The 22,756-nt window shown below is 47.6% G+C and overlaps 10 protein-coding genes across 10 annotated transcripts; 3 read left to right on the forward strand and 7 right to left on the reverse strand.

Annotated features, from left to right (window-relative positions):
- Nucleotides 1-71: 71 nt before the first annotated feature.
- On the forward strand, nucleotides 72-4,466 carry EDB93DRAFT_1073887 (SNF2 family N-terminal domain-containing protein; the record flags this gene model as incomplete). Its single annotated transcript, XM_041445049.1, has 9 exons — nucleotides 72-983; nucleotides 1,042-1,384; nucleotides 1,440-1,660; nucleotides 1,725-2,560; nucleotides 2,614-3,810; nucleotides 3,864-3,890; nucleotides 3,942-4,139; nucleotides 4,193-4,229; nucleotides 4,278-4,466. The coding sequence occupies 9 exons, from the start codon at nucleotides 72-74 to the stop codon at nucleotides 4,464-4,466; spliced, it is 3,960 nt and encodes a 1,319-aa protein (XP_041313410.1).
- On the reverse strand, nucleotides 4,275-6,333 carry EDB93DRAFT_1259768 (DUF1212-domain-containing protein; the record flags this gene model as incomplete). Its single annotated transcript, XM_041454164.1, has 6 exons — nucleotides 4,275-4,876; nucleotides 4,929-5,251; nucleotides 5,288-5,495; nucleotides 5,548-5,633; nucleotides 5,687-5,811; nucleotides 5,861-6,333. Coding segments are annotated over 6 exons (1,407 nt in total), but the record flags the coding sequence as incomplete, so codon positions are not given.
- Nucleotides 6,286-7,098, reverse strand: EDB93DRAFT_6508 (uncharacterized protein). Its single transcript, XM_041456986.1, has one exon. It carries the CDS (start codon nucleotides 6,989-6,991, stop codon nucleotides 6,380-6,382), a length of 612 nt encoding a protein of 203 aa, XP_041313412.1. The 5' UTR covers nucleotides 6,992-7,098; the 3' UTR covers nucleotides 6,286-6,379.
- EDB93DRAFT_1111480 (uncharacterized protein) lies at nucleotides 7,037-10,846 on the reverse strand. The gene is made up of 15 exons (XM_041448088.1): nucleotides 10,564-10,846; nucleotides 10,503-10,510; nucleotides 10,305-10,441; nucleotides 9,494-10,250; nucleotides 9,315-9,441; nucleotides 9,210-9,261; nucleotides 9,023-9,156; nucleotides 8,869-8,973; nucleotides 8,750-8,821; nucleotides 8,563-8,695; nucleotides 8,227-8,507; nucleotides 7,964-8,170; nucleotides 7,845-7,911; nucleotides 7,727-7,794; nucleotides 7,037-7,670 (listed from the first exon to the last, which is right to left on the reverse strand). Exons 1-15 carry the CDS (start codon nucleotides 10,679-10,681, stop codon nucleotides 7,261-7,263), a joined length of 2,676 nt encoding a protein of 891 aa, XP_041313413.1. The 5' UTR covers nucleotides 10,682-10,846; the 3' UTR covers nucleotides 7,037-7,260.
- Nucleotides 10,847-11,631: 785 nt separating this feature from the next.
- On the reverse strand, nucleotides 11,632-12,369 carry EDB93DRAFT_1324243 (uncharacterized protein; the record flags this gene model as incomplete). The annotated part of the gene is made up of 2 exons (XM_041455004.1): nucleotides 11,632-12,119; nucleotides 12,176-12,369. 2 exons carry the CDS (start codon nucleotides 12,367-12,369, stop codon nucleotides 11,738-11,740), a joined length of 576 nt encoding a protein of 191 aa, XP_041313414.1. The 3' UTR covers nucleotides 11,632-11,737.
- A 181-nt stretch (nucleotides 12,370-12,550) lies between these two features.
- On the forward strand, nucleotides 12,551-13,591 carry EDB93DRAFT_6569 (TB2/DP1, HVA22 family-domain-containing protein). Its single transcript, XM_041457014.1, has 5 exons — nucleotides 12,551-12,569; nucleotides 12,629-12,766; nucleotides 12,826-12,975; nucleotides 13,035-13,098; nucleotides 13,149-13,591. The coding sequence occupies exons 2-5, from the start codon at nucleotides 12,735-12,737 to the stop codon at nucleotides 13,548-13,550; spliced, it is 648 nt and encodes a 215-aa protein (XP_041313415.1). The 5' UTR covers nucleotides 12,551-12,569; nucleotides 12,629-12,734; the 3' UTR covers nucleotides 13,551-13,591.
- On the reverse strand, nucleotides 13,468-17,861 carry EDB93DRAFT_1259782 (exocyst complex component Sec3-domain-containing protein; the record flags this gene model as incomplete). Its single annotated transcript, XM_041454165.1, has 16 exons — nucleotides 13,468-14,104; nucleotides 14,163-14,308; nucleotides 14,358-14,622; nucleotides 14,672-14,801; nucleotides 14,854-15,119; nucleotides 15,167-15,303; nucleotides 15,352-15,457; nucleotides 15,507-15,668; nucleotides 15,720-15,820; nucleotides 15,870-16,002; nucleotides 16,052-16,153; nucleotides 16,208-16,333; nucleotides 16,389-17,266; nucleotides 17,326-17,491; nucleotides 17,542-17,654; nucleotides 17,702-17,861. The coding sequence occupies 16 exons, from the start codon at nucleotides 17,859-17,861 to the stop codon at nucleotides 13,718-13,720; spliced, it is 3,378 nt and encodes a 1,125-aa protein (XP_041313416.1). The 3' UTR covers nucleotides 13,468-13,717.
- Nucleotides 17,862-18,339: 478 nt separating this feature from the next.
- On the forward strand, nucleotides 18,340-19,334 carry EDB93DRAFT_6792 (uncharacterized protein). Its single transcript, XM_041457085.1, has 2 exons — nucleotides 18,340-18,877; nucleotides 18,930-19,334. Exons 1-2 carry the CDS (start codon nucleotides 18,477-18,479, stop codon nucleotides 19,237-19,239), a joined length of 711 nt encoding a protein of 236 aa, XP_041313417.1. The 5' UTR covers nucleotides 18,340-18,476; the 3' UTR covers nucleotides 19,240-19,334.
- Nucleotides 19,287-20,974, reverse strand: EDB93DRAFT_6752 (glycosyltransferase family 21 protein). Its single transcript, XM_041457075.1, has 3 exons — nucleotides 20,803-20,974; nucleotides 20,499-20,752; nucleotides 19,287-20,447 (listed from the first exon to the last, which is right to left on the reverse strand). The coding sequence occupies exons 1-3, from the start codon at nucleotides 20,919-20,921 to the stop codon at nucleotides 19,429-19,431; spliced, it is 1,392 nt and encodes a 463-aa protein (XP_041313418.1). The 5' UTR covers nucleotides 20,922-20,974; the 3' UTR covers nucleotides 19,287-19,428.
- EDB93DRAFT_6855 (uncharacterized protein) lies at nucleotides 20,687-22,682 on the reverse strand. Its single transcript, XM_041457099.1, has 11 exons — nucleotides 22,473-22,682; nucleotides 22,401-22,409; nucleotides 22,285-22,341; nucleotides 22,120-22,233; nucleotides 21,901-22,056; nucleotides 21,793-21,843; nucleotides 21,552-21,721; nucleotides 21,479-21,501; nucleotides 21,343-21,425; nucleotides 20,799-21,286; nucleotides 20,687-20,752 (listed from the first exon to the last, which is right to left on the reverse strand). Exons 1-10 carry the CDS (start codon nucleotides 22,537-22,539, stop codon nucleotides 21,009-21,011), a joined length of 1,008 nt encoding a protein of 335 aa, XP_041313419.1. The 5' UTR covers nucleotides 22,540-22,682; the 3' UTR covers nucleotides 20,687-20,752; nucleotides 20,799-21,008.
- Between the last annotated feature and the right edge of the window lie 74 nt (nucleotides 22,683-22,756).

The following is a 22,756-nucleotide window of genomic DNA, read 5'->3' on the forward strand; positions in this document are numbered from 1 at the left end:
TTCTTTCGCGCTTACTGTTTTACTCGTCGTCCGTGACGTCCGGAACGCTTTCTTCCTCATTGTCATGCACAATGGCGACGCATGCACCATCGGGATCATCGCCTAATATTCAGACTTTATCACTTGACTCATATAGCCAGTCAAATCATATTGACCTTACCCTAGATGACGATGAACCCAATTCTTCTGAGAGCGTTTTCAATTCTGGCAGCCTAAAGCGCCCAACAACCGATTATCATTCCCCTCCGCCCAGGCAGAGTATGTTCTACGATCCAGTACATTCAGCTGAACACCACCAATCTTATCCTAAATACTCTCTTCCAAATCAACTGCCGCTCGCGTATCATTCTCCTCCAATGAAGCCCAGCATATTTTCACCACTTGAGCAAACATCTTTTAATTCGTCGCCGCCACCGCTTCACCCACAATCTTCCAGCTATCGTCCCGTTTTTGTTGGTCCATCGCAAGCACCACGGAATACGTCTGCTCAACTGCCAATCACAGGCAGTGCTCGCACATTGCCTCCTCTTGTTCCAACTCGACCATCTTCATCTGCTCCGCCTTCAAATCATCAAGTCATTGATCTCACCGACTCTCCGTCACCTCCTCCTAGTCCTCGGCCTCGCCAACAGCCCATGTCTTCTGCGTTACCCGATGATCTACATCCCAAGACTCCGGTTTGCATAGGACAGCTCACAGTCACCGCACTTGTGCTATACCCCGTGTCCTATCTACAAGGCCAGGATTCAACTCATGATACTGAGTGGGCAAACGTCCGCTTGCAGTATGAACACAATCCTCAGAGAGCAGGTGCAACTGAGACGATACATATCAAGACGCCTAGTAGTAAAACATCGTCAGGCGAACCATCTCAAGGGGAGGCTTTTGGTGTGGTTGAACAAAAGGTCGCTACAGATCTTGGCCCCATGCTAGGTAAGGGCTTGATCCGCTTAGATGCAAAGGTGCGGCGCGGTTCGCCAAACGTAAGTGATATTCCTTTCTTTCTGACGAACCTCACATTCGCTCATTCGCTCTGCCAAGCTTCCTATACTGCCTCTCCAGATACTGGTTTATACACCGAAAGGCAATATCGCTGTGGTTGGCAATTATCTGCAATCATGTGGTCTGATGCTTGACCATCCTTCTGGCCCGTATGATATCTCGCGCCTCATGAACTATCACTATTGTAACCCGCATGCTCCACCGCCCGGGGGGCATCGTTCTATGCTTCCTTCGAGATCTGGATATGCTGGTCCAGGTGGAAATAGCCCTCGTTGGAATGCCCCCATGGTTTCTGGCAAAACATTAGAAGTACAACGAAGTCAAATTGATGAGCTCTTCAAGAGTCTAAAAAGTGGAGACGACTTAGCAGAGACAGAGCCTAGTTAGTATTGTATTGTTTTCGGTGGTCCTCGTCTTCATCTGACTGGCTTCGAAAGCTAATGACATAGGAACGACGTTGTATCCTCATCAAAAGAAGGCGGTCACCTTTCTACTCGAGCGGGAGCGGGAGAAACGCTGCGCAGATGGTCGTTACTCATCGTTGTGGCAGCCACGGAACGATCTCCATACAGGTCAATCATCTTGGTTTCATATTGTTACCCAGAAAGAGGTCTTTCAAGAACCCCAAGAAGCCAAAGGTGCTATTCTTGCGGATGATGTCAGTTTGCCCTTTGCCCTGATCTCTGCCCTATCTGACAAATAGTGCCTTGTCTCCCGACTAGATGGGTCTCGGAAAAACGATCACTTGCGTTTCTCTTATTGCAGCAACACTCGATTCTGCACACGCATTTGCTACTACGCCTTTACCGCCTCCACCCGCACCTCCTCCGGAACGGAGCATGCTGGAGGATCCCTTGAATGCTGCTCATTTTGCGGGGAGTGTATGGGGAATATCGGAAGTTGATTCACCATCATTTTCCGCCAAGGGCAAGGGAAAAGCAGCAAAGGCCCAGGATAAGGCCGAAGCTGAATACGCTAGAGCGTGTCGTATCAAGGCGAAAAGTCGGGCGACGTTGATTATATGCCCTCTTTCGACCGTGTCGAATTGGGAAGATCAGTTTCGCGAGCATTGGCGAGGAGAAGTCACTGTGGTCGGTGGCGGTGGGATGAGTTGTTCGGCTGCCACGTTGTCTTCCTTACAGAATAATTCTCCTCCATCTTCTCAGGCTGAAACCAAAGTGGAAACGAAGCCACCTCGTCGAAAACGCGAAGGTCGACCTCTTCGTGTCTACGTATACCATGGAAATTCTCGACGACCAGACGCAGCATTTCTCGCAGACTTTGATGCTGTCATTACTACGTACGCGACCTTAGCATCGGAATACTCAAAGCAAAATCGTAAGATGGCAAATGTAGAAGCCGAGGATGACGACGATGGTAGCAGTGACGGGTACGGTGGGGTCGACATTGACGAACGCGGTAATCAAGTACTCAAACTGCCGAAACAAAAGCGAGCAGGAATGAAGAGGAAAAAATCTTGTTCAAGCTTTGGTGCGTCTGAGGCGTCTAGTGCTTTGCAGACTATACACTGGTTTCGTGTCGTGCTTGATGAGGCTCAGTACGTTCTTGCATATTTTGCTCGCGTATCGCGATTAACACCGTCATATCCAGTTCGATCAAGGAAACTCAGACTGTTGGCAGTCGTGCCTCTTGCGACTTAATGGCAGACCGCCGATTATGCCTCACTGGCACTCCTGTTCAGAACAAGCTCGACGATGTGTATGCTCTTATCAAGTTCTTGCGCTTGGAGCCTTTTGATGACAAGAACATCTGGACGGAGTTCATCGGCACTCCGGTCAAGTATGGGCAGTCGTTGGGTGTTGCACGTCTTCAGACAATCATGAAGTGCATTACCTTGAGGCGAACAAAGGAGTCAAAGGCATCTGATGGCCGTCGAATACTCCATCTACCTCCACGTCGTGATGAACTCCGATATCTGAAATTTGATCCGCATGAGCAGACCATTTACGACCAATTCTTCTCGGAGTCCAAAGCCGAGTTCAATGAGCTTTCCAACAAAAATGAAGTTATGAAGAACTACGTTGGCATCCTTCAGAAAATTTTACGTCTCCGACAGATCTGCGACCACTTCGAGCTCGTGGAGGGTAAAGGACCACTAGGAGATATGCAAAACATGGACCTCACCAGCTACGAAGACATTGCCGCTGCCATTGGGAAGGAAGGTCTCAATCCTAGTCGTGCAGCTGCGATCGTTGCTTTGCTACGGGAGGCAGCTACAACTCAATGCGTTGAATGTGGAGAGGAGTTGTGTATCTCCTCGGATCAGCAGGGGCAGATGGACGCTGGTGGTGCCATGGATATGGATGGTCCGTCGGCACCGAAGCGAGGAAGGAAGACTAAAGGTTCCGGTTCCCGTGCCCCTACGCGAGCTAGTAGTCCATCAGCTCAATCACTCGTCCTCACCCGGTGTCAGCATCTGTTTTGCCTGGGATGCTACCGTCAATGTGTATGCCCTGGTTGGCCAGACGTTCCTACCGATGTCCGCCGTTCCTGCTCGGCTTGCCAGACTGGTCTTTTACCGCAAGATGCAGTTCGAGTTCGACCTGATTGCTCGCCAGTTGACTTTAGCATCAAGAAAAAGCCGGTCAAGCGAGAAAAGCGGACCAAAGGTGTTGCACTCGAGAACTTTCATCCATCTACTAAAGTCAAAGCCTTACTCGGGGACCTTATGCAATTCTCCCGGGCAAACCCACACTCTGTCAACTATGACCCCGATTCAATTGAGGTGGAAATGGTGGATAACGAAGGCAATAAACTTGATGATGGTGTAATCAAGACTGTTGTCTTGTATGTGTCTAATTCTCATTTGATGGATCCGACAGTTTATTTTTGTATTACAGCTCCCAATGGACAACAATGCTAGATAAGTATGTCATTTACAATTTCGCAAAGTTGTATGTTGTCTCACCCGATTTTAGGATTGAAGACGCGCTGGAGACTGCTGGCATTCGCTATGATCGTCTCGATGGTACAATGAAACGTGATGACCGTACCCGTGCCATGGAAGCATTGAAACATGACCCTGGTTGTGAAGTCCTTCTAGTCAGTTTGAAGGCCGGAGGAGTAGGTTTAAACTTGACTGCTGCCCAACGTGTATACTTGATGGACCCATATTGGTAACGTTTATTCTTATAATTCCTGTGATCAGTGTTGCTCAAGCTTGTCGCAGGAATCCCGCAGTCGAGAATCAAGCAGTGGACAGGATTGTGAGTCATGTTCACGCCTTCTGTTGCAGTCCACTGATTTCGTCACAGCATCGCTTAGGGCAGACACGCCCTGTGACAACGGTCAAGCTCATTATTGAGAATTCCATCGAAGATCGTCTTCTGGAAGTGCAGCGCAAGAAGACTGAGCTGGCCAACATGACTCTGGGTCAGAACTTCAGCAAAGCCGACATGCTGCAACGGCGCATGGAAGAGCTGAATCAGCTCTTCGCCGCATAACTTATATAAACCTTTCAGGTTTATTGTTTCTTTGCTTTTTTTGGAACACTCTTGGAATACCTGTACTAATTCATTACTCATAACAAACTTCATGTAATCCCTAGAATGCCTCGATTCACGAATCTCAATTCGTTTGGTCTGCTATCGATTCAAATTACTGCGATAGTGTTTACAGCATGATGTGTGTACATAGATAGATGGCGTTTAATTGGAAGATATCAAAAAGCAAAGTGTGCAGCGTTCTTTCTTCTTCCCAGGGCATATACGAAGATCTGACTGACAAATAGACCAACTGTTATTCCAATCGCCACTTCTATTATCCGTATGGCAAGCTGAAGACCGGCTGAGTACTGCTGAGTAGACGATGTCTCATCAGACGAGAGCAGGCCACCACCCTGACCGATACCAGACTGTTTGACATTAGTCAAATGCACGAACAAAGCACATTCCAAGACGACCTACCGGGACGAGGAACAAGACACCAGTGACCATGGCTGTAAAAGCGGTTCCACGCATCACTCGCGAGTACACGTTGCCCAAGACCCCAATGACCAAAGCCCCGCAAGCCGAGATGATGTCGCTTTTACCAGGAAGATAGTTATTTGAAAGTCGATTCGCGAGGAAAGCACAGCACGCAAATACGACCATGACCAGAAGCTGCCAGCTGCGTAACCTCTGCAAGTTGGACAAAGACGAGCAGAGAGAATACACTGGTACGAGGAAGAAGAGCGTCCACCAGGGAAGTTCCTTCCTCCACCATGGCCAACTGGGCTCCCTGTAGCACCCTTTCAGGTGGGGTCAATATAAGCTGAAACCTTAACAATCGAATCTGATACCATTAACTATATGAGGATCATTGGTTTGAGCAAACCCGAAGATGGCACCTCCTGGAACGGGAGACGTGCCGTTCTCAGCGTGGAAAGTCCCGTGATAGATCGTATATCTCTCGGCTTCGGTCTTATCTAAATTATGTCGGGCATGTTTGTTGAGTACAAGATAAAGATCGGAGCCTATCGTCAGGCCGAAACCCTAAATGTAGATTTGAGAAGTTACAAAAAACAAAATCGCGAATTGGACGTACCAGGAACAAAGTGTAGATGATCGCATAGACCATTCTTACAGATCCACATAGAATATTCCTGGAAGTGAGCTCTAGCGCGCTGATGACTGATATCTGAATCGTCGCAGTGAGTGGTGGATAACACAAGTCAGCCACTTACGGATAGTAAATCCTGGGAGAATTAACACCACTCCGGCAGACGCTATGGCATTGTAGCAGAACAACCTGCCTGGTATGCCACTGAGTGCCCGAGCCACGAAGGACACAATGATGGCAATTGATATCCTGATCATTTTACTAAATTAAGTGAACACAAAAGGGAAAAATCGCTTACTCGTAGACGTTCGCGTACGTTGCGCTCTTTGTCGCGGTGTTAAGGCCTAGGTATTGCAAGACGAAGGCACACACTCCGCTGATCCACATATCAATGACCGATCCCCCGAAAGCAAGGACGCATATAGTAGAGCCGCATACGAAGGCTAAAAAGCAGCGTACCAATAATGAATATATCGGGGGAGCGGAGAGAATGGAGGCCAATCGCTTGGTGCCTTCTTCCACGGTCATCTTATCATGAAGAACCTTGCGATACACAATGTGGACTCCTTGTAACGCGGTAAGCGCAATTCGACCATTCGCTTTCACGAAATGGGTCTCCACGGATGTCATGTCTTCATCACCAAACGTAACGATGATGATATTCGGTATATGGACGAATGAGGCTCTCGCGTCAAGAATCTGAGAAGCAGTGGCCAATTGCGACTCGATACGATGGGATGGAGCACCAAAAACGAGCAAGCACTTAGGCAAGCTTGAGCATAAAAGCACGACGCTTGTCAATGTCTACGCGAGATTGTCATTGAATGACAGGTATAATACTCTTCCGAGGCTCACCTTGAACGTGTTTTGTTATCGCGGAAGGCCGCTTGCTCTTGATCACGCTGGAACGACGCTTGGCCCCCTGATAGAAGCTGTTTGGACCTTCTCCTCCCAAAGGCCGCTTGGGTTGCTTGGCTTCAGCGCTAGCATCCCCGCTGATCGAAGACCCCCTCGGTTTCCAGCTCGTCGGATTAGAAGTCTTGATGTCACTGAAAACATCTTCATCGAGCGCTTCTTGCGGGCGCCGAGTGAAAGGGACTAGCTTGTCCATGACAGAACGCCTTCGCTTGGGAGGAGTTCTTCCCTCCTCTAATGCGTTGAAGGTACGGCTGATTTCGGCAGCAGCAACTTCCTCCCTTGCCTTGGTGTGCTGAGATGAGAAGACTGACATCGCCTCATCAGTGGGCCGCCAAGTTGAGCTAGTAGTCGACTGCTGCGAAGATGAAGGTGATTCTCTCGCAAGGCCAATACCAGCAAGATGGGGGAGTCGTTCATGACATACAGGTCGCCTGCGCGCTTCTGGGGTGACGGTGGGGTACATGATATGCACAGAAGTGGTTGTGACGACTGGAACAGGGAGCATCTGCATTTATATCCTTCAAAACATTCTGATCCAGTCCGATGGTGAACGCACACCAATCGAATTTCCATGTCGCACATCTTACTTTCAATTTAGCCCAGCATGAGCGGGGAATAGTCGTATAAAAGCACCGATCGATTGAATAGCGGTGAAAGAGCTATACAACAATACTGGATATATATATGACCACACGAGAACAGATAGGAACTTACAATCATACAACATATAGACAAAAACCTATAAAGAAATACGACAACCATAAAAAAGGCACGTCGCCACTACCAGATCTGAGGGGTAGGTGGTAGGTAGTCAGCAGGCAGCAAAAATGCATCCATGCCTTGCTGGGAGAATGAGTTACCACCCAGGCTCTGATCAGATATCCACACTGGAAGTTGTTCGTTCGACGTCATCTCAAAACCACGCCAGATGTTGTCAACCTCGACGGTCTGCTGCGGCATCATGCCCACTTGCATCTGCTGCACGGCTTCAGAACTCGAATATGCGACATCATACTTTTGAGTAAAATTCTCGGGGCTCGTGTGCACATTCTGCTGCATGTCAATCACCATAGACATGTTTCGAGGGGGCTCCCTAGGTATCTTGGGGGAGCGGGAGCTTGATGCCGCTTTACGCCTCTTAGCTCTTTTCAACATCAGCTGAAGCGTGATGGCATAGCGCTTGCCGGGGACTGCCAAAGAAGCAGTTGACGAGTGTGTTTCTATAGTAAGGTGCAATAGGACTCACTTCGAGACATCAAGCCGGCGAGGCGTTCAACCTGCGACCGTATTTCTTGCATATCGCAATCAGTCGGGCTGAGGCGGTGTGAGTACATTATTCACCATCTGTATCACGCGTAACTTACAAAAGACGTGCCAACCGCAGCAAGAACGATGCTGCAAATGTTGCAGTTGCATGTGTGTAGTGAACGGCTATTTCACGTGAGTTTAGGAATCCTGACAAGATAAAATAATGGGAGCCAACCATATTTCATGCCTTCGCTATACGACGGCGAGTTGACTGTGATTTCAAGGCCCTGGCGAGCAGTGTTTATTGAACGTATCGCCAATTCTCTTTGGGCTGCTGGCATCTTCTGAACATCATCTGGGCCATTAATACCACGCAAAGCAGTTGCATTATGGAACAACTCTGCATGTAGTTGTTGGATCTGCAAACTTTGCCGATAAAATGCTGGACGAAGAGTCAGCAGGGCAAGTGGGAGGTGATTCCCGACAGTTGAACCGCACCTGCATCTTCATACTTCTGCGAAAAAGCATGATCCCAAGTTTTATACCAATTTCGGAACTCAGAGTCAGCCTGTTGAATGACTGCAAAGGTGACTTCATCAACAGGCCGTTCAAAAGGTGACAGCTTGTTGTGGACTCTTTCGCGGATAGCCATAAGCTCAACAGTTGAAACCAAGCGCATATCATCCTCAATTGCTAAAGGGTGTTGTAGAAGCAAACGGCATTGCCATATGCTTTCATCATCCTTTAAAATTGCTGGACGTCCTGTGCCATAGGACAATCTTTGATATACAATCAGTGAGTGGGAAATATGCTTGACACTGTCCATAAACGCACTGATGCTCGAAGAGATACAGGCAAAACCAAGTTCGGGATGCAACAACGAGGTCTCGGTCTTCCGAACTGTTGATGGTGGGTTTAGTTTTGCTTTGCATGCGCCTCAGAAGTTTTGGCCAAGCTTTGTGAAGTGCTAAAAAGAATAAAACACTCAAATATTCGTTTTTGCAGTAAACGTTCTACTTACAAAGTTCCATGGCCATGCGAACGGCGTGACCGCCACTGAGCCAACCGTTATCCGACCACCCGGACACAAGAACTTTCAAATGATTAATTCGATTTGGATGTCACAGAAGGCGTACTTACTCATCGCTTGCACAGCTTCTACGCGGCTTACCGGAGCAAAGAGCGTGGCGCACGAAATATTTTGTACTGCTTCTAAACATCGGGTGTAAGTCTCGCTTGCATTCCCTGATTGATAATGAGATAAGCTGATAACAAAATAATGTTAGCGAGTTACCTCCACCATCCCTCACGCGGGCAGCAACTGTGCAGATGGCATCGACAGCAAACGGTGACCGCTCATGGAGCTCTTCGAAAGTGTCGAATTGGCAGTCGAATACTGGGAGAAAAGTGGAACATCCGGCATAGAATCTGTAAAACGGCATTGGTACGTAGTATGAAAAAAAGGTTAAAAATAAAACCACATTCTGAACAGTTCACGGGCTTCTTGTTCCGAGATGACGTTTGTCGTAACAACTGCCCATTTAAATGTTGAGAATCAGTTATGCAAGTGAGTAAGAAAACGCTACCATCCGGAAAAGTCAAACCACGGAAGGACCGATGACGAATCTTTCTCCTCTTCATTGGCCTAGATTTTCGCTCAGGGGACGGCGTTCTGGTTCTGCTCTGTGGTTCACTGCTTCCGTCGCCATTTTCCTATACGTGATAGGTTCACGCGCAGTGGATGTGCAACGACAAAATCACTGACCTTGGCAGCCCGCTCAATAGCAACGTCAGCTAGACCTCTTAGAACTTCCCATGGTGCTACTAGGCCAGAAGCTGGTAGTTCTCCATTGTCATCATCTATATCTGTAGAGTCTGCGCTGGTGGGATTGGACGAGGACGGGGCGGTGCGTTTAGATCCTGGAGGTGAATGCACATTGTGGCCACGCTGCATTTGCCTGTGTTGATGTGATCCATGATGACCAGGTACAGATACTTGTGAGGTTGTACGACCGATCTCTTGCAACGTGGAAAATGGTGGTAAAACTTGTCCAGAAGGGGAATAACCGTATGATTGGGTCGGTGAAGTCGGATTTGTATGTGAGGGCGGAAGTTGTGGTGGGTGGTACTCTCCATGACCATGAGGTTGCCCAACCGACACCAATGAGCTGTGGGATACAGAGCTCCTCGAATGACGCGGTGGGGCGTTTAACATAGGTGGAAGAGATCCATGGTTGAGGTTGGAATGATAGACTGTGGGTGTGGTAGGACCAGCCTGTACGCTGTGAATACCTGGATCGCCTACATGAGACCCGTTTGGGCCAGAAGACATTGGGGAAGATCCCATGGATTGCATTGTTGGCGATTGTGTATTGTAGGGCGCCTGTGAAAACGTCGAGGGAGAGCGGTTATTGTACGGCGTAGCGCCTCGAAGGTGGCCAACGATCTCGAGAAGAGTATTCTGTATCGAAGATTGAGTGAAACGTATCTCAGCGACATGAGCTTCTAGACTTCGTATACGCCTGCAATGCTGTGAGCAAAATACCATGACATGTCATAGAGCCAAATTGACTGACTCAAGTCCTGCCTCGCCCGTGAGAGTTGCTTCTCTGGTAGGCTTTTCGAACAGACACTCGAGTCCTGCATGGCGACAACGTCTGCATGGTGGATTATCTGCACCCTCGCAGCGCATCTTCTGCTTCCGACAAGCATTCTGTTCATTAATGTCATAAGTTAGCATGCATCGGGAACTTGGAAAGCCGGAGCGTGCTCACACAGGCGCCTGCATCGAGTCAGTAGGGAGATCTAATAGATGAAGAACTTAATTGAACATACGGGGGACACGATTAAGGGTCTTCACGACAGGCTTAACATCCCGCTTGTCATTAGCCTTGTCAGAATCGTCATCATGCTTCTTGTGAAGCACAGAGTTAGCACTTGAGGCAGGATCCATGGTTGATGGGTGTACTGGTTGAGTATCGTACAGAGTGATTTAATGCCAGGACGGATAGAAAAGCGTTCAGGTAGAAAATGATACCGAACCGAACACGTACGTTCAACGAAGACTGCTTTGCCACATGCGACGTTGTTCTACTTCATCTACTGGTACGATATCGACATTGACAGCAAATAAAAATAAATAGTAAATCTAAATATAAAAGATAATTTCGATACAAAATCAATTATGTAAATGGACAAACTGTCTACTACCCACGACCATGGCAGCCATATCTGATTTCATCCCCATGCCACCCTTTTTAACTCCCCTTTACTATCATCGTTCCAATGACAATTGACTCATTGACCGTGCGTCCTGCATCCATCATATCATTGAAATACCACCCCTTCAGGTCAATCAGCTTAGTTTTCAAACGAATACGTCCAGCTGTGGACAGCAGGCTATAATTGGTAGCTTCTGATACCGTCGGAAACTCCCTCACGTATCTATGCACTCAAGGCTGCGCCTTCGTCGAGTGGAGTGACCCCACTTGTGCTCCTCCCGAATTTGATACCCCTGGAACGCGGTACCAAATAGCTTCTATCAGCTCTTACTACAGTGTTGTCTGACTATGTCGTGGTGAAATCATACTCGTTTTTGTGCAGGCAGTTTTCTGGCAACTTGTGAGAAATTTACTCAATTTCAGAGGGCTTTTTCAAGTTCTGCCAGCAGTTGGTGAGTCCGAGGTTTTACCACGCGGGGGCTCTGTAGTTCGGAGCCAGTAATCGTTGATTCATTTCCGATGTCAAGACTTCCATAAACCAGCAGCGGATAATCGGGGGACCGCTAGAATCTCTGAAATGAGAATTTTATTCAATCGTCGACCCTACGGCGAGCTCTAGAAGACGGAGAGCTTCCTCACAGTGCATAGTGCTTACTGGGACCAATATAAATACGTCATATTTATGTTGGGCATCAATAATAAGGTAAGTAATCAATCACCATATAGCAGCTATATAGGCGCTGATTGTGTACCCATGTAAGCTTGAAATTCGAAAACACGTTGCTTTGTCATTTTTTGGGAGGATGAACGATGATCCGTCGCTTGAGATTGCTCAGAACGAACGCTGCATTGACTTCCTCTGGTGTCATCTTGGCCATGCTCAAGACACAGGCACGGGCGGCTTCTCGCTCGGTGAATTGCGTATCGACTTCCTCGGGTGACATTTCGTGCATCGTCGCTACACAGGCGCTGGTTTCTTGGTTGAGACCCCTTTGGTCTAGGGCATCACTCGACTCGTACTCGTCGTCGTCGTCGTCATTCGCATCGGTCGTGTCAGTGGTACCATCAATGTTCATGTTGCATTGCGATAGCGTCAGCGATGATTCTCGTTGTAGTCTAGCCTCTTTGGCACGCCGATTATTAAACCAGTTCAAAACTTTCACGACTGGCCTACAGCCGTTTAGTCAGTGCGCGTGATCGCACTATGTGAAAGAATTCAAACTCACATATCAATCGCCTCGGCCAGTGATTCGATATTATCCCACGTAGGGCGATCATTTTTGGCATAGTAAGGTTCAAGGATGTTACACTGGTCATGTGTCATATGTCTCCTCTTGGGAGCATCTTGATAGGGAGAAGTACAATGAGATCGCATAGTGATGACTTGAGCTTTGTTGGAAGAATCTGCCTGCCAGTGCATTTCCGTGCCAGGGTATATATACTAACGATCAAACTACCCTGCAGTGGATTGTGGCCCATCGCTTTGGAGATGTGGATATTGGACAGTTGATTGCTTAGTTTTTGCTATTCTGGGTGGAACAATGACCCATTGCTTTGTGGATTCTTTGACCACAGGAGGACCACTTCGAGAACTAAAAAGGGGATATTACATAAAGCAACGTACGTAATATGCAATTCTCCTACGTGGCGAGTCTGACCCTGATACACGCACCACTCAGCCCCGTTTCTGATTTCGCAACACCTGTCAGTGCAAGTATAATATCTTTTTACAGCTCATAATCCATTCCAACGAACAGTTTGTGATCAGTGTCGTCGTCGACCACCATGTTAATGTCTATGGTGTCCCATCTGCTTTGGTGATGATATCTGTCGACTCATCATGGCCGTAAATACACTGACTATACTTCCATCACAGTGCGTGGTTCGCGTTCTTACTGCCATGCTATTCTACCTACAAGGCGCTCTCCTCACCTTTATCCGGTAACCTCCGGGACCTTTCAATGTATTGGGCTGTCGTCGGGGCTTTTATTGCGATCGAGTCGACCATAGGTCCATTCGTATCATGGTTAGTCTCCACTTATTCCATCTCGTATCAACCTTATTCACCCCTATCTGGTATTCAAGGCTGCCGTTTTATTGGGAAACACGAACCCTTTTCTTGCTCTACTTATCTCTCCCGCAAACTCAGGTCCGTAGTCATCTCTCGCCACCCTTATCTAGGTTTTCACAGACAGACAGGGTTCGACCTACATTTACAAATCCTACCTCGAACCCTTCTGCTCCAAGAACGAGGCAGAGTTGGATTCCAGCATTGCTTCTGCTCAGGACAATGTCCTTGGTTTCCTTCAGTCGCGCATTTCTATGCTCATTGACCTCTTGTGGACCATCTTGAATCAGACTCTCAATAAACAACCTCAAGCTGCGAGGGAGGGACAACCTGAACAACAGCCCTACTCCCTCGAATCAGTGAAGGGGCTTTGGACGTCTTATGGACCTGCCGTTATGGAAGGATTATCAAAGTCTTTTGCAAAACCTACTTCCTTTCCCGATACTACTGTGAAGCAGGCTACATATGCTAGTGGTGTTGGCGTCAATCATGACGTTGGGCAGACCCAGGAGGCACTCTCAGAGTCCACTTAAAGGTAGAGTTTGTTGAGGTGTTTCTAATCTATCAAACTCGCCGAGACACGGATATTCTTTTTTTATTTCTTATTTGATAATTTCAATAAGAATGGGTGGTATGTGTATGAGGTAGTACTATACAATGATCCAAAATGTGAGGTTCGTGATTCGTACTGCAAAATAAGTTATGATCCAAGCCTGTGACGTCTGAAGGACGTCTCAACGTCAGCACTGGTGTATTCCAATGGGACGCCACTATCCGCATAGCATTGGGAAATCCGCTTGTTGAAGTTCTCTGTCATTCTCTGCAGTTCCTCTTCACAAGCTTTCCACACGCCGACCATGACCGTGCCAGGAGCAATGACGCTGCTTTCTTCCTTCGTCGCCTTCTCTTCAGCTTCAGTAAAATGCTTCTCAACGCGCTTGAATAGGGCATCAATATGCTTGCGGATGTCTTTGCCATCGAACTCCTTGACAACTTTCTTCAGCGAGGATCTATTGTAATTGCTGTTCTTTGAGACTTCTGTAGGGGCAGTAGTCGTGAGTAACCGTTCGATACCGTCGAAATAGTCCTGTATGGAAGGCAGAAATCAGAAAAGTGGTGATGAATGAGAAAACACCTGTGCGTACAGTGATTTTTGCGAAAGGTCGTCGGAGGACAATCCTGACATAGGCGTTCAAATTCTCGTTGTAAATCGCCTCCGCTTGTTTCAGGAACCCAGAAACTGAGCCTACATCCAACTGGGACATTTCCGCGACGAAATAGTGCATATTCTCTACAAGTCAACGTTTAACAAACGACCGAAAGTATATTATCTCACTTACCAACGAGCAGCACGTGATAATTGAGCTGGCCCTTGTCTTCATCGTCACCGTCTAGGGTAGCCATGTGCTTGAGACACTCAAACATGCTGTGCACAATCTTTTCATAAGCTAGATCAACGTTGGCTCTGATCTCCAAGCCATCTGCGCCAATTAATTGTTGTTCAATGCGACCGACATAGATCGGGAAGTATTTCACGAAATGAGCGACCCCTTTTCGTTTCTTGCTCGTAAGCTTAGTTTCCTCAATCATCTTGATTTGTTGATTCTGCAAACTTGTCGTGAGCAGCACTTTAATAACGAAGCCAACAACTTACGATATGACGATCGAAAGATCCCTTGAGCCTAGTGTGTTGCTTTTCCAGCATTTGCAAGAAGAACGCATTGTCACGCTCATCAGCATCCGCTACAAAGCGCTCCAAGCAGACCATGACTCCGACCACTTGACTACCGGCGGAGTGAGCAAAACTTCTTCATGGAAAAATTATTCAATACGCACAGTGTATCTTTGGCAATAGCAGATTCAATCCATTGCTTCAGCTCGGCAGGTAAAAAGCCGAAAATTAAGTCCATGGCACCACGTGCGAGCTTCATAGTAGTTTGGCTCAAACCTGCGCTTCGTGCAGCTTGTCGCCTGAAGTAATTGTCCAGCCCAGCATAATCAGCAAACGTAAGACCAGCATCATTAATCTGCAGGAAATCTGCAATGAAGTCTCCTTCCCGGTAGATTTGTGGGGCAATTTGCTCCAAAATAAGACCCAGAGCCTGATACTGTTGTGAGCCAAGACTAGTTGAATCAAATATAAGCGTACCTCTGGTGCACGATACTCGTCCGCCTGCCTCTCCCTGTCTTTATTTCGATCCTTTCGTCCCTCGATAGGTGAACGGACTATGGTTCCAGCGCGACGAATTGATCCCTTTTGACTATTTTCATTGGTTGACCCAAAGTCTATCTCAACATGAGCCAAACAATTGCTTAAAAGGGTCGATCACAAACTCTGGTCAGCATCTTCGTCTGGTGTTCTCTTCAATAGTCCCGCGTAAATTGAGAGTAAACTCCCCATCTGTTTTTTGTGAAGTTCACTGGTGGCGGAGAAGTATGCCTTGAGGTAGATGCGTCAATGAGAGTTGTAGGCACTGAAAATAGCTTACTCCACAGAATCTTGAATATATACTCTCGTCCATCTCCTTCAGGTAGAGAAGCAGCCCTGCGTAACGACCGAGGTATGTCTCCATGCCTTGGTGACTCTTGATAGCTGGGCGTCCTCGACTAGGCTTGGTGATCCCATTATTTCCATCCAGGATAATCTCCGCCTACATATGAAATGTAAGTATCGCATTCATGATCACAGATAAACAGTTGACCTGTGCGACAGACATGATTGATAAATAGTCATATATACGTTTGCAGAACTGTGCATTGTGGGTCCTGTATTCATCTAATCGCTCCATGGTAGCAGCCATATCTGCGAACAATGAAACCTTAGGAAGAAACGCCAAAAGATACAAACATACCAGTGTCTTGACCCGCTTGGAGAGCTTTATAAAGTTCTGTGGCCGCAGTCTCCAATTTCTGTATCCCAGATGCCTTTTCGAGGGATTCCTGCGTAAGCGTCACCAGTACTTCACGGTCTACTTGGACGGTTTGCTGTCCTGGCATCAGTATAATGTGCGGTGGCAGATTCGGAAGAACGTACAAGGAGATTTTCGAGCTCGTTCAACAAAGCGCGCTGATTCTGTGTCTGAACCTGTAAACCGCGCCGCTGAGATTGAATGAACGAGATGTCATCCCCGACAGCCTGCGGTCATATATTTTAGTGTGCGATACAGCCGGTTTGATGACAAGGTCTAACGTTCAAATGAATTTTGTATGATGAAATCAAGCTGTCCATTGCGTCGACTTCAGTGATAGCTTCATCCAGGAAATTCATGACTAGGGCCACACGATCATCGGACTCCACGAAGGAATGTACGTTGGCCTGGAACGCGAGTCAGTGGTTAAGAAAGATGAGGCTTCTCGGTTGCCTGGTTCACCTTCTCAAGGGCTATCAACTCGTCTAGCAGACGGGCCTCAACCAAGTCTGCTGCCCCCTTTGCGTTCTTTTTCCCAAAAAAGTCATCGCTGGCCCACTCAAATCCCTCTAACATCTCCTCTACACTGGCCATTGTAGCCTGTGAGTTCTCCTCTTCACCTACACTCCCATCCTCTGGGTAATCCCCCGCTACAAGCCTATCCAAAGCAGCTTGATTAAGAGGGTCAAAGAATGATACCCGGTTGTTATGCTCTCGGCGAGGTTGCGGAGGTTCTTGGGTAGGTATAGATTTACTTGAAGGCAGCTTTTGAGAACTTTGAGATTGAACAGAAATTGGGGACTCCGATCGAGGAAGCTTGGCAACTGTTGGAGCGGCTGAAAGCGGACTCGGCGCATGGACAAATTCAGCAGAGGGGCGAGATGCAGCGAAAGGGTAAACCTCTTTGGGAGTGCGTAGAGGCGACGTAGAGAGAGGTGCACGGGTTGGTGCAAGGTTTGCTGGCAAACCATTCGACGAGGGGTTTTGTGGTGACGTCGCATTGGATAGACGGCGAACGGCCCGCGGTCGAAGTGAACTTGGTAGACTAGGTGGAATGGCCTGCGGTTGCCCTTGTATCTGAGAGGCTGGTGATGGGGAAGGGGTTCGGATCACGCCTGAACCAGAGTTATTCTGAGATGGATTACTAATATTGGAACCAGCAGGAGAAGAAGCACGGGATGGAGGTCTTGTAACTTGAGCGCGAGTAGGGACCTCCGTACGCATGCCCGATTGTGGTGTCCCCGGCCGCGAAGGCACAGCTTGTCGTCTTGCTGGCCCAGTAGTTACGTTCAATTCAGTCTGCGGTGCTTGAGTGACCTGAGTTTCCGAGGATTCAGATACTCCATTGGCTAATAATAAGAGTCAATGGCGAGCGTGGGTGATAACCCAGTGATTTTACCCGAACCTGGCTCGTTTTGTCGCACTCCGACCAGATGGAGTGTGCCGGTGCCATTTGTGACGATGTAAAACAGTTTCACTGCCGCGGAAATGAAGTTTGCTTGATCAAGATGGTTTTCCGTCTGCCATTTATATGTACGAGCCAGTGTTATATTGAAGGATACTGGCTGCGTGAGTGTCAGCTGTGTGATTATGGTTATCCTATGCTTATACGTACATTCGAAACCTCTATGCCACGCAACTCGGAAAGTTTCCATGTCTTCCCTACGGAGAACGAGCCGTTTGTGTTGAGCTTCGACTTGTGAAGGAAGCCACTTCCATCGCTACCCTCTGAATAATTGTTGAAGCAATCCAGAAGACAGATGGCAATGACTTACGTGACAACAAGATATAGCGCGGTTTTTTCCCGGAATCTTCTCCTGCATCCTCCCAAATTTTTATGTGCCCAATATATGTCTCTTGAATGTCAGCACCTGAGTTGCGCTTATCGAATACTGAAGCAATTATGCGTTGTTTTGTGTGATCATGATCAGACATTGTCAATTGACAGGACTCATTAATCATTGCTTTGGGAATTAAGTGGTTGTTTGGTTTTATTGACCAAAGGCTTCAATAATCCAAAAAAGGCCCACACATAAGAGTCAAGAAGGCGAGTTCCGGCTACCGACCACCCTTTGCTATCGACTTCAGCCAAGAGTAAGGACGTCTGGTCCCCATAGACTTAGCCATAGCGGCATCTGTCATAAAAGCACTAGTCATTCCTTTCTCAATCATTAACGATCTTCCCTCCGAAACAATATCTGGTTTGGACTATTGCCCACAGCGGCACTACAATAAAGAAGGTTTGTCTTACCTACACCGAGCACCAGTGGATCAAGCGTCGGTATTTATTTCAGGCAGGTATCTCTTTATCTCTCTCTCGTAAATAGCCGAGACAATTTCATCCCTTGTATCCCATACATTACTGCAAACAGATCACTGATGAACACATCACACACAGGCTCGTCTACAACCGCACTCTCAAATTCACCCACTCTGTCTTTCCGTGACGCTCTTTCCTCCTTTGATGGTCAGGAAGATGGATCTGCCGTCGATAGTCCCGTCTCGTCATCCTCGTCGCGGGAACAGTCTCTAGATGTCTCAGCAGATGGTATGGATGTGGAGTCTGCGAACCCATCCATAGAAGCCGTCGTACTTTCAGAGGAGTTTGTTCCGCGACGTACTTTAAGGAAACGAGTCACGACGGGAAAGGGATCACCGCTGCGATTCAAGCCTGCTTCCGTTTCTGCCATCACAGCACGTCATGGGAGTACTTCCGAAGACAATCTCAAGAAGAAAGCATATAAACAAGCATTTTTACAATCTGCCGCCCGCGCTCAAAGCGAGAGAGAAATCAGAGTGCGGGAGCTGAAGAAACGCGCATTGGCAATCACATCTACCGGAAAGACTCCTGCAACCTCACGCCAACGTCTCGTAATGCAGATGGTTTATGATGAAATTACTCCATACCCTGACGAAGCTTGGGTATCCCAGCTGGGAGTCATCATAAATAGGTTCGTTGTCAGCGGCTTATTATTGTCGTATTGCCTAATCTTGTATTCGTAGGGAATATCATCAAGTTAAGAACTGGTTTTCCAATCAACGGCAGAAAGATGCTAGGGACTCACGGCAACACACACCCCAGCCCACTGCTCCTGCTGGTCTCGAGGCATCTTTATGCAAGATCACATGCGACGGACGTGATTTACGCTTGCGCACTGCCGCATTGAATTCGTGCAGGGCAGAAGATTGGTCCGATACCTTCTTTGATGAAGTGGTCATGATTTACAATTTCCGTCTTCTTGCAAAGCACAGTCAAGAAGAGGCAATAGCAGCTTTCGTTGAATCTGAGCCTGATGTGGCTATACCCTCATAGCCTACCATTGTCCATCGCCTTTCATCATCCCGCATTCTTACTGTATGTAGCTGTAGTATCCAGACGCTTTCTGTACATTCTAATCGTAGGTATACGTACCTGTTATCGTATGGTCGCCGTTAATGATAGTCAATAACCAATCATGAACTTAGCTACAAACGCCCAAATTTAAACCAAGCACATGCAGAGTCAAGTATCTGGATCATTGTCTAGCAAAGGCTGATAGTGAGACTCCCGCTGCCTCCACCGGGTAAATAGTTCCTTGTGATTACCACCGCCCGACGTCCTCTTGATTTCTCCCGCTCGTAATACCTCATATTTCTTCCCTCTCCATATCACCTCATTATTAAGCATAGCCAAGAACCAGATTGGCAGTGCTAGAAGTTCGCGCAGGCACCATGCAGTGATGAACGACCATCGTCTCTCTGCTGGAAGAGGATGGCCAGCGAGTGACTCGTAAACATCTAAATCTACCCAGAGCCAAGCTGCATGGTGAACCACAAGAAAGAGCCATATTGGAACGTCGAAAAGATACCGCAAACTTGCAGCAGCAATGGAACTAGCGACAAGATTTTCGGTAAAGGGCTCCATGATTGTTGCCGCAAGAATCATGTGTTTGCGCACACGAATCCAGCGCACACGCCTCCACACGTAGTCAGATAGAGACATCATCCCGATTGCGTTATGCGCCACATCGCATGATAAATCGTGGCGGAGATCCAGCTCGTGCCATAAAGCACTGGCAATCATGTTGTCTTCGGCCAGGAATTTCCCAAACGCAGCAAGGCCATAGATGCAATCTTGGTCATCGTCTGAATCCGCGTGCGCTCGAGGCTTCAGTGAACCATTTACGCGCTCTAGATCAGAACGCCGGTAGAGGTTTGACTTTCCAACAACGCAAGATTCGATAGACACGGTGTTGATTGCGAGATACATCTTCGCATGATTGGTATTGAGAAATGCCTCTTCAATTCTTGAACCAAGAAACCCTTCTGGAGCAGATACAAATGGGACGTGATGCACAAGCGCAACGCGCTTCTTGGGAGGCCTTGTGTGCGTGGATGACTCGAGTAAGTCAACGGAGCGCGCAAGTGTCCCAGGTGCAACCGAGATGCCTGAATCAACGACCCAGAGAATGTCGTGGGTAGCTTCACGGTATGAACGAATGAGGTTGTTTACTTTCGGGTTAACCCCCACTACCTCTTCTCCTGAATTGCTTTCTTCAGCTGAACTGCAAACATTGCTCACTGTAGACTTACCTATTATTATCCTGGCAGTAACCCTGGGGTATTTAGAAATGAGATCTCTTGCGACTGACAGAGCTTGGTCTTGCTCATCAGCGACGGACAATATGATTTCGAAATTGGGGTATTCTTGCGTAAACGTAGACTCAAGGTTCTCGTACAAGTTGGCATCCAGGCCTTTCAGTGGTCGCAGGATAGATACACCAGGAGCAGAATCTGGCGGCGCCGTTGCAAGTGGAGACCGCGGTCGACTGCGGTACCTTCTTCGGCTGTCGCGCTTTCAGCGAGGCTGCCGTCAACTTGTAACACACTTACTCACCCTGTTCTGCATCCCAGGAGGCCAATACTCCATAAAATCACATACCACACGAGCCCGATGATAGCGAAGATAAAAGGAATTAACGAGGGACTCTGGTCGGGCTCCAGCTGAGGCTCCATATTGGTACGCTGTGTTACAGTTTGAAGAGCAGTACCAAATGCGTGTGCGGAACCAAAATTTGTAATGTGTGTAATTTTGTCTCTGACTTATGCGACCTGAAGCTCATCTAGGCCAAATAGCTCAATAGTATTCTTGTACACCTTTTCTGTCACCTCCTCAAACGGGACCCCTTCATCGAGCCTGTGCATGACCCATGCAACGCCTCCAATCGCACTGGGCTCGTTTCTCCCTTTCACTGGCTTTCCCATCACGAACGATGGCAATTTAGTGCCGGAAGGGAAATACTTTGACTTCAATGATGTCGGAAGCGTCTCTAGCAGGGTATTTGACGCATGTGTCGAGGTCATGGAGCACCAAGGAGCATCTAATATCAAACCATTTTGAGTACCCTCTACAATCGCAATGTCATCGAAATTTGACCTGTCTCGAGTAAAAGCTTGTCTGGTCGAATTGCCTGTGCAGCTAGCAGGTTTTTCTCTGTTTTGAGGGAGCACCCATTGACACTAATGTGATAATATGAGTGCCAAAATTCAATGCTAGCGCTCAAAAGCCACACCTTATATGGAAGCCCATATCCATCTGTGCGTCAGAGTCAGCGCAATTCGAAGGATAATGAACGATGAACTCACGAGCTCGATGACCTCTTCAACCGACCCTGTGAAGCTGTGAACGACTCCCTTTCTCTCACCATCCTCTCCGAAACCTTCGTCACGAAGGATATTCACCAAGTCTTCGTGGGCTGCACGAGAGTGAAGGAACAGTGGTAACTTGTACTTTTTGGCAAGAGATAGCTGTGAGCCTGTATCAATACAAGGTATCACCAAGCACACGTCAGCTTGAAACAACAGGGGTCCGATGTTCCACACATACGAAAGTGACGTCGCTGTACGTCTTCCGGTGCGAAGTGCGTGCGATCGTAATCTGATAATATCAATAGCAACGATTTGCACACAGACATCGTGTATCATCTAGACATACCCAAGCCACACTCGCCAATGGCAACAACTCGACCTTTACCGTGGAGATTGGCACTTATTAGGCTGTCCAGTGCCTGAAGGTAGGCCTCCGGACCGCCTGGGTACTCGTCAAATTCTTTTGAGCGCGTTGGATGACATCCTACTGTCGCGAAAAACCCTTGTAAAGTAAGGCAGCATCAGAATACATATAAATGAAGTTTTGCGAGATGGAAGTGCGAACCATGTTGGGCAGCAAGAGACAGCGCAGTTTTTGATTCTTCAAGGCTTCCACCTGTGATTATCATGGATTGAACACCAGCTAGCCGCGACCTGTCTAGCACTGCTTCGAAATCGTCTGCAAATGACTATGAGCACGGTGCAGAAGTACTAAATAGCCACGATAGACCTTCGTGTTTTTTTTTGCCATGATGAATGCCATGAAATACAGCATCTGTGAGATTCACTGTTGGACAAGAATGTCGAAATTGTATCGATGCAATAAGAACCACCTAGGTTCCTCACCTCCGATGTCTGATAATTAGCCAGATCAATATGACCCAGATGCTAGATTTAAAGATTTGATTTCTATCTCACCTATGAATCTAAAAGTCCCCGATAACTCAGTGAGCACTGGCTTTGATGGTATAATGGTAACAGACATGTCTATGGGGATTAGTATCCAGGTGGACACCCCTACTAGTCGAAATCTGATAAGCGTGTCTATCTTGTAATACCGAACGCGGACTCGAGTGCCTGAAGCGGTGAGCAGAGAGGAAAATGAGGGGGTGAACAAGGATTGTCAGAAAGTCCAAAGTCCCTATGTATTCATGTCCGTCGCTCCTATTGACACATGCCAGTGGTTGACGATCCTATCTAGT

Source organism: Suillus bovinus (genome assembly GCF_016758785.1).
Source record: "Suillus bovinus strain UH-Sbo-P2 chromosome Unknown EDB93scaffold_1, whole genome shotgun sequence".
NCBI classification, from domain to species: Eukaryota; Fungi; Basidiomycota; class Agaricomycetes; order Boletales; family Suillaceae; genus Suillus; species Suillus bovinus.

Excerpts from the sequence above, each read along its gene's own strand:
- EDB93DRAFT_6508 (XM_041456986.1), bottom strand. The coding sequence starts at position 6,991 with ATGCAGATGCTCCCTGTTCCAGTCGTCACAACCACTTCTGTGCATATC.
- EDB93DRAFT_1111480 (XM_041448088.1), bottom strand. The coding sequence starts at position 10,681 with ATGGATCCTGCCTCAAGTGCTAACTCTGTGCTTCACAAGAAGCATGAT. Across the intron at positions 9,262-9,314 it reads TGGTTTGACTTTTCCGGATG|TTGTTACGACAAACGTCATC; the intron begins GTAGCGTTTTCT and ends TTAAATGGGCAG. Across the intron at positions 8,171-8,226 it reads GCAGAAGTATGAAGATGCAG|CATTTTATCGGCAAAGTTTG; the intron begins GTGCGGTTCAAC and ends CTCTTCGTCCAG.
- EDB93DRAFT_6569 (XM_041457014.1), top strand. The coding sequence starts at position 12,735 with ATGTTAATGTCTATGGTGTCCCATCTGCTTTG. Across the intron at positions 12,976-13,034 it reads ATAGGTCCATTCGTATCATG|GCTGCCGTTTTATTGGGAAA; the intron begins GTTAGTCTCCAC and ends CTGGTATTCAAG. Across the intron at positions 13,099-13,148 it reads TATCTCTCCCGCAAACTCAG|GGTTCGACCTACATTTACAA; the intron begins GTCCGTAGTCAT and ends ACAGACAGACAG.
- EDB93DRAFT_6792 (XM_041457085.1), top strand. The coding sequence starts at position 18,477 with ATGGATGTGGAGTCTGCGAACCCATCCATAGAAGCCGTCGTACTTTCA. Across the intron at positions 18,878-18,929 it reads CTGGGAGTCATCATAAATAG|GGAATATCATCAAGTTAAGA; the intron begins GTTCGTTGTCAG and ends TTGTATTCGTAG.
- EDB93DRAFT_6752 (XM_041457075.1), bottom strand. The coding sequence starts at position 20,921 with ATGGAGCCTCAGCTGGAGCCCGACCAGAGTCCCTCGTTAATTCCTTTT. Across the intron at positions 20,753-20,802 it reads CTCCTGGGATGCAGAACAGG|CCGAAGAAGGTACCGCAGTC; the intron begins GTGAGTAAGTGT and ends AAAGCGCGACAG. Across the intron at positions 20,448-20,498 it reads TACTGCCAGGATAATAATAG|GAGAAGAGGTAGTGGGGGTT; the intron begins GTAAGTCTACAG and ends AAAGCAATTCAG.
- EDB93DRAFT_6855 (XM_041457099.1), bottom strand. The coding sequence starts at position 22,539 with ATGTCTGTTACCATTATACCATCAAAGCCAGTGCTCACTGAGTTATCG. Across the intron at positions 22,057-22,119 it reads GTCTCTTGCTGCCCAACATG|GGTTTTTCGCGACAGTAGGA; the intron begins GTTCGCACTTCC and ends TTACTTTACAAG. Across the intron at positions 21,722-21,792 it reads CGTACAGCGACGTCACTTTC|GCTCACAGCTATCTCTTGCC; the intron begins GTATGTGTGGAA and ends GTATTGATACAG.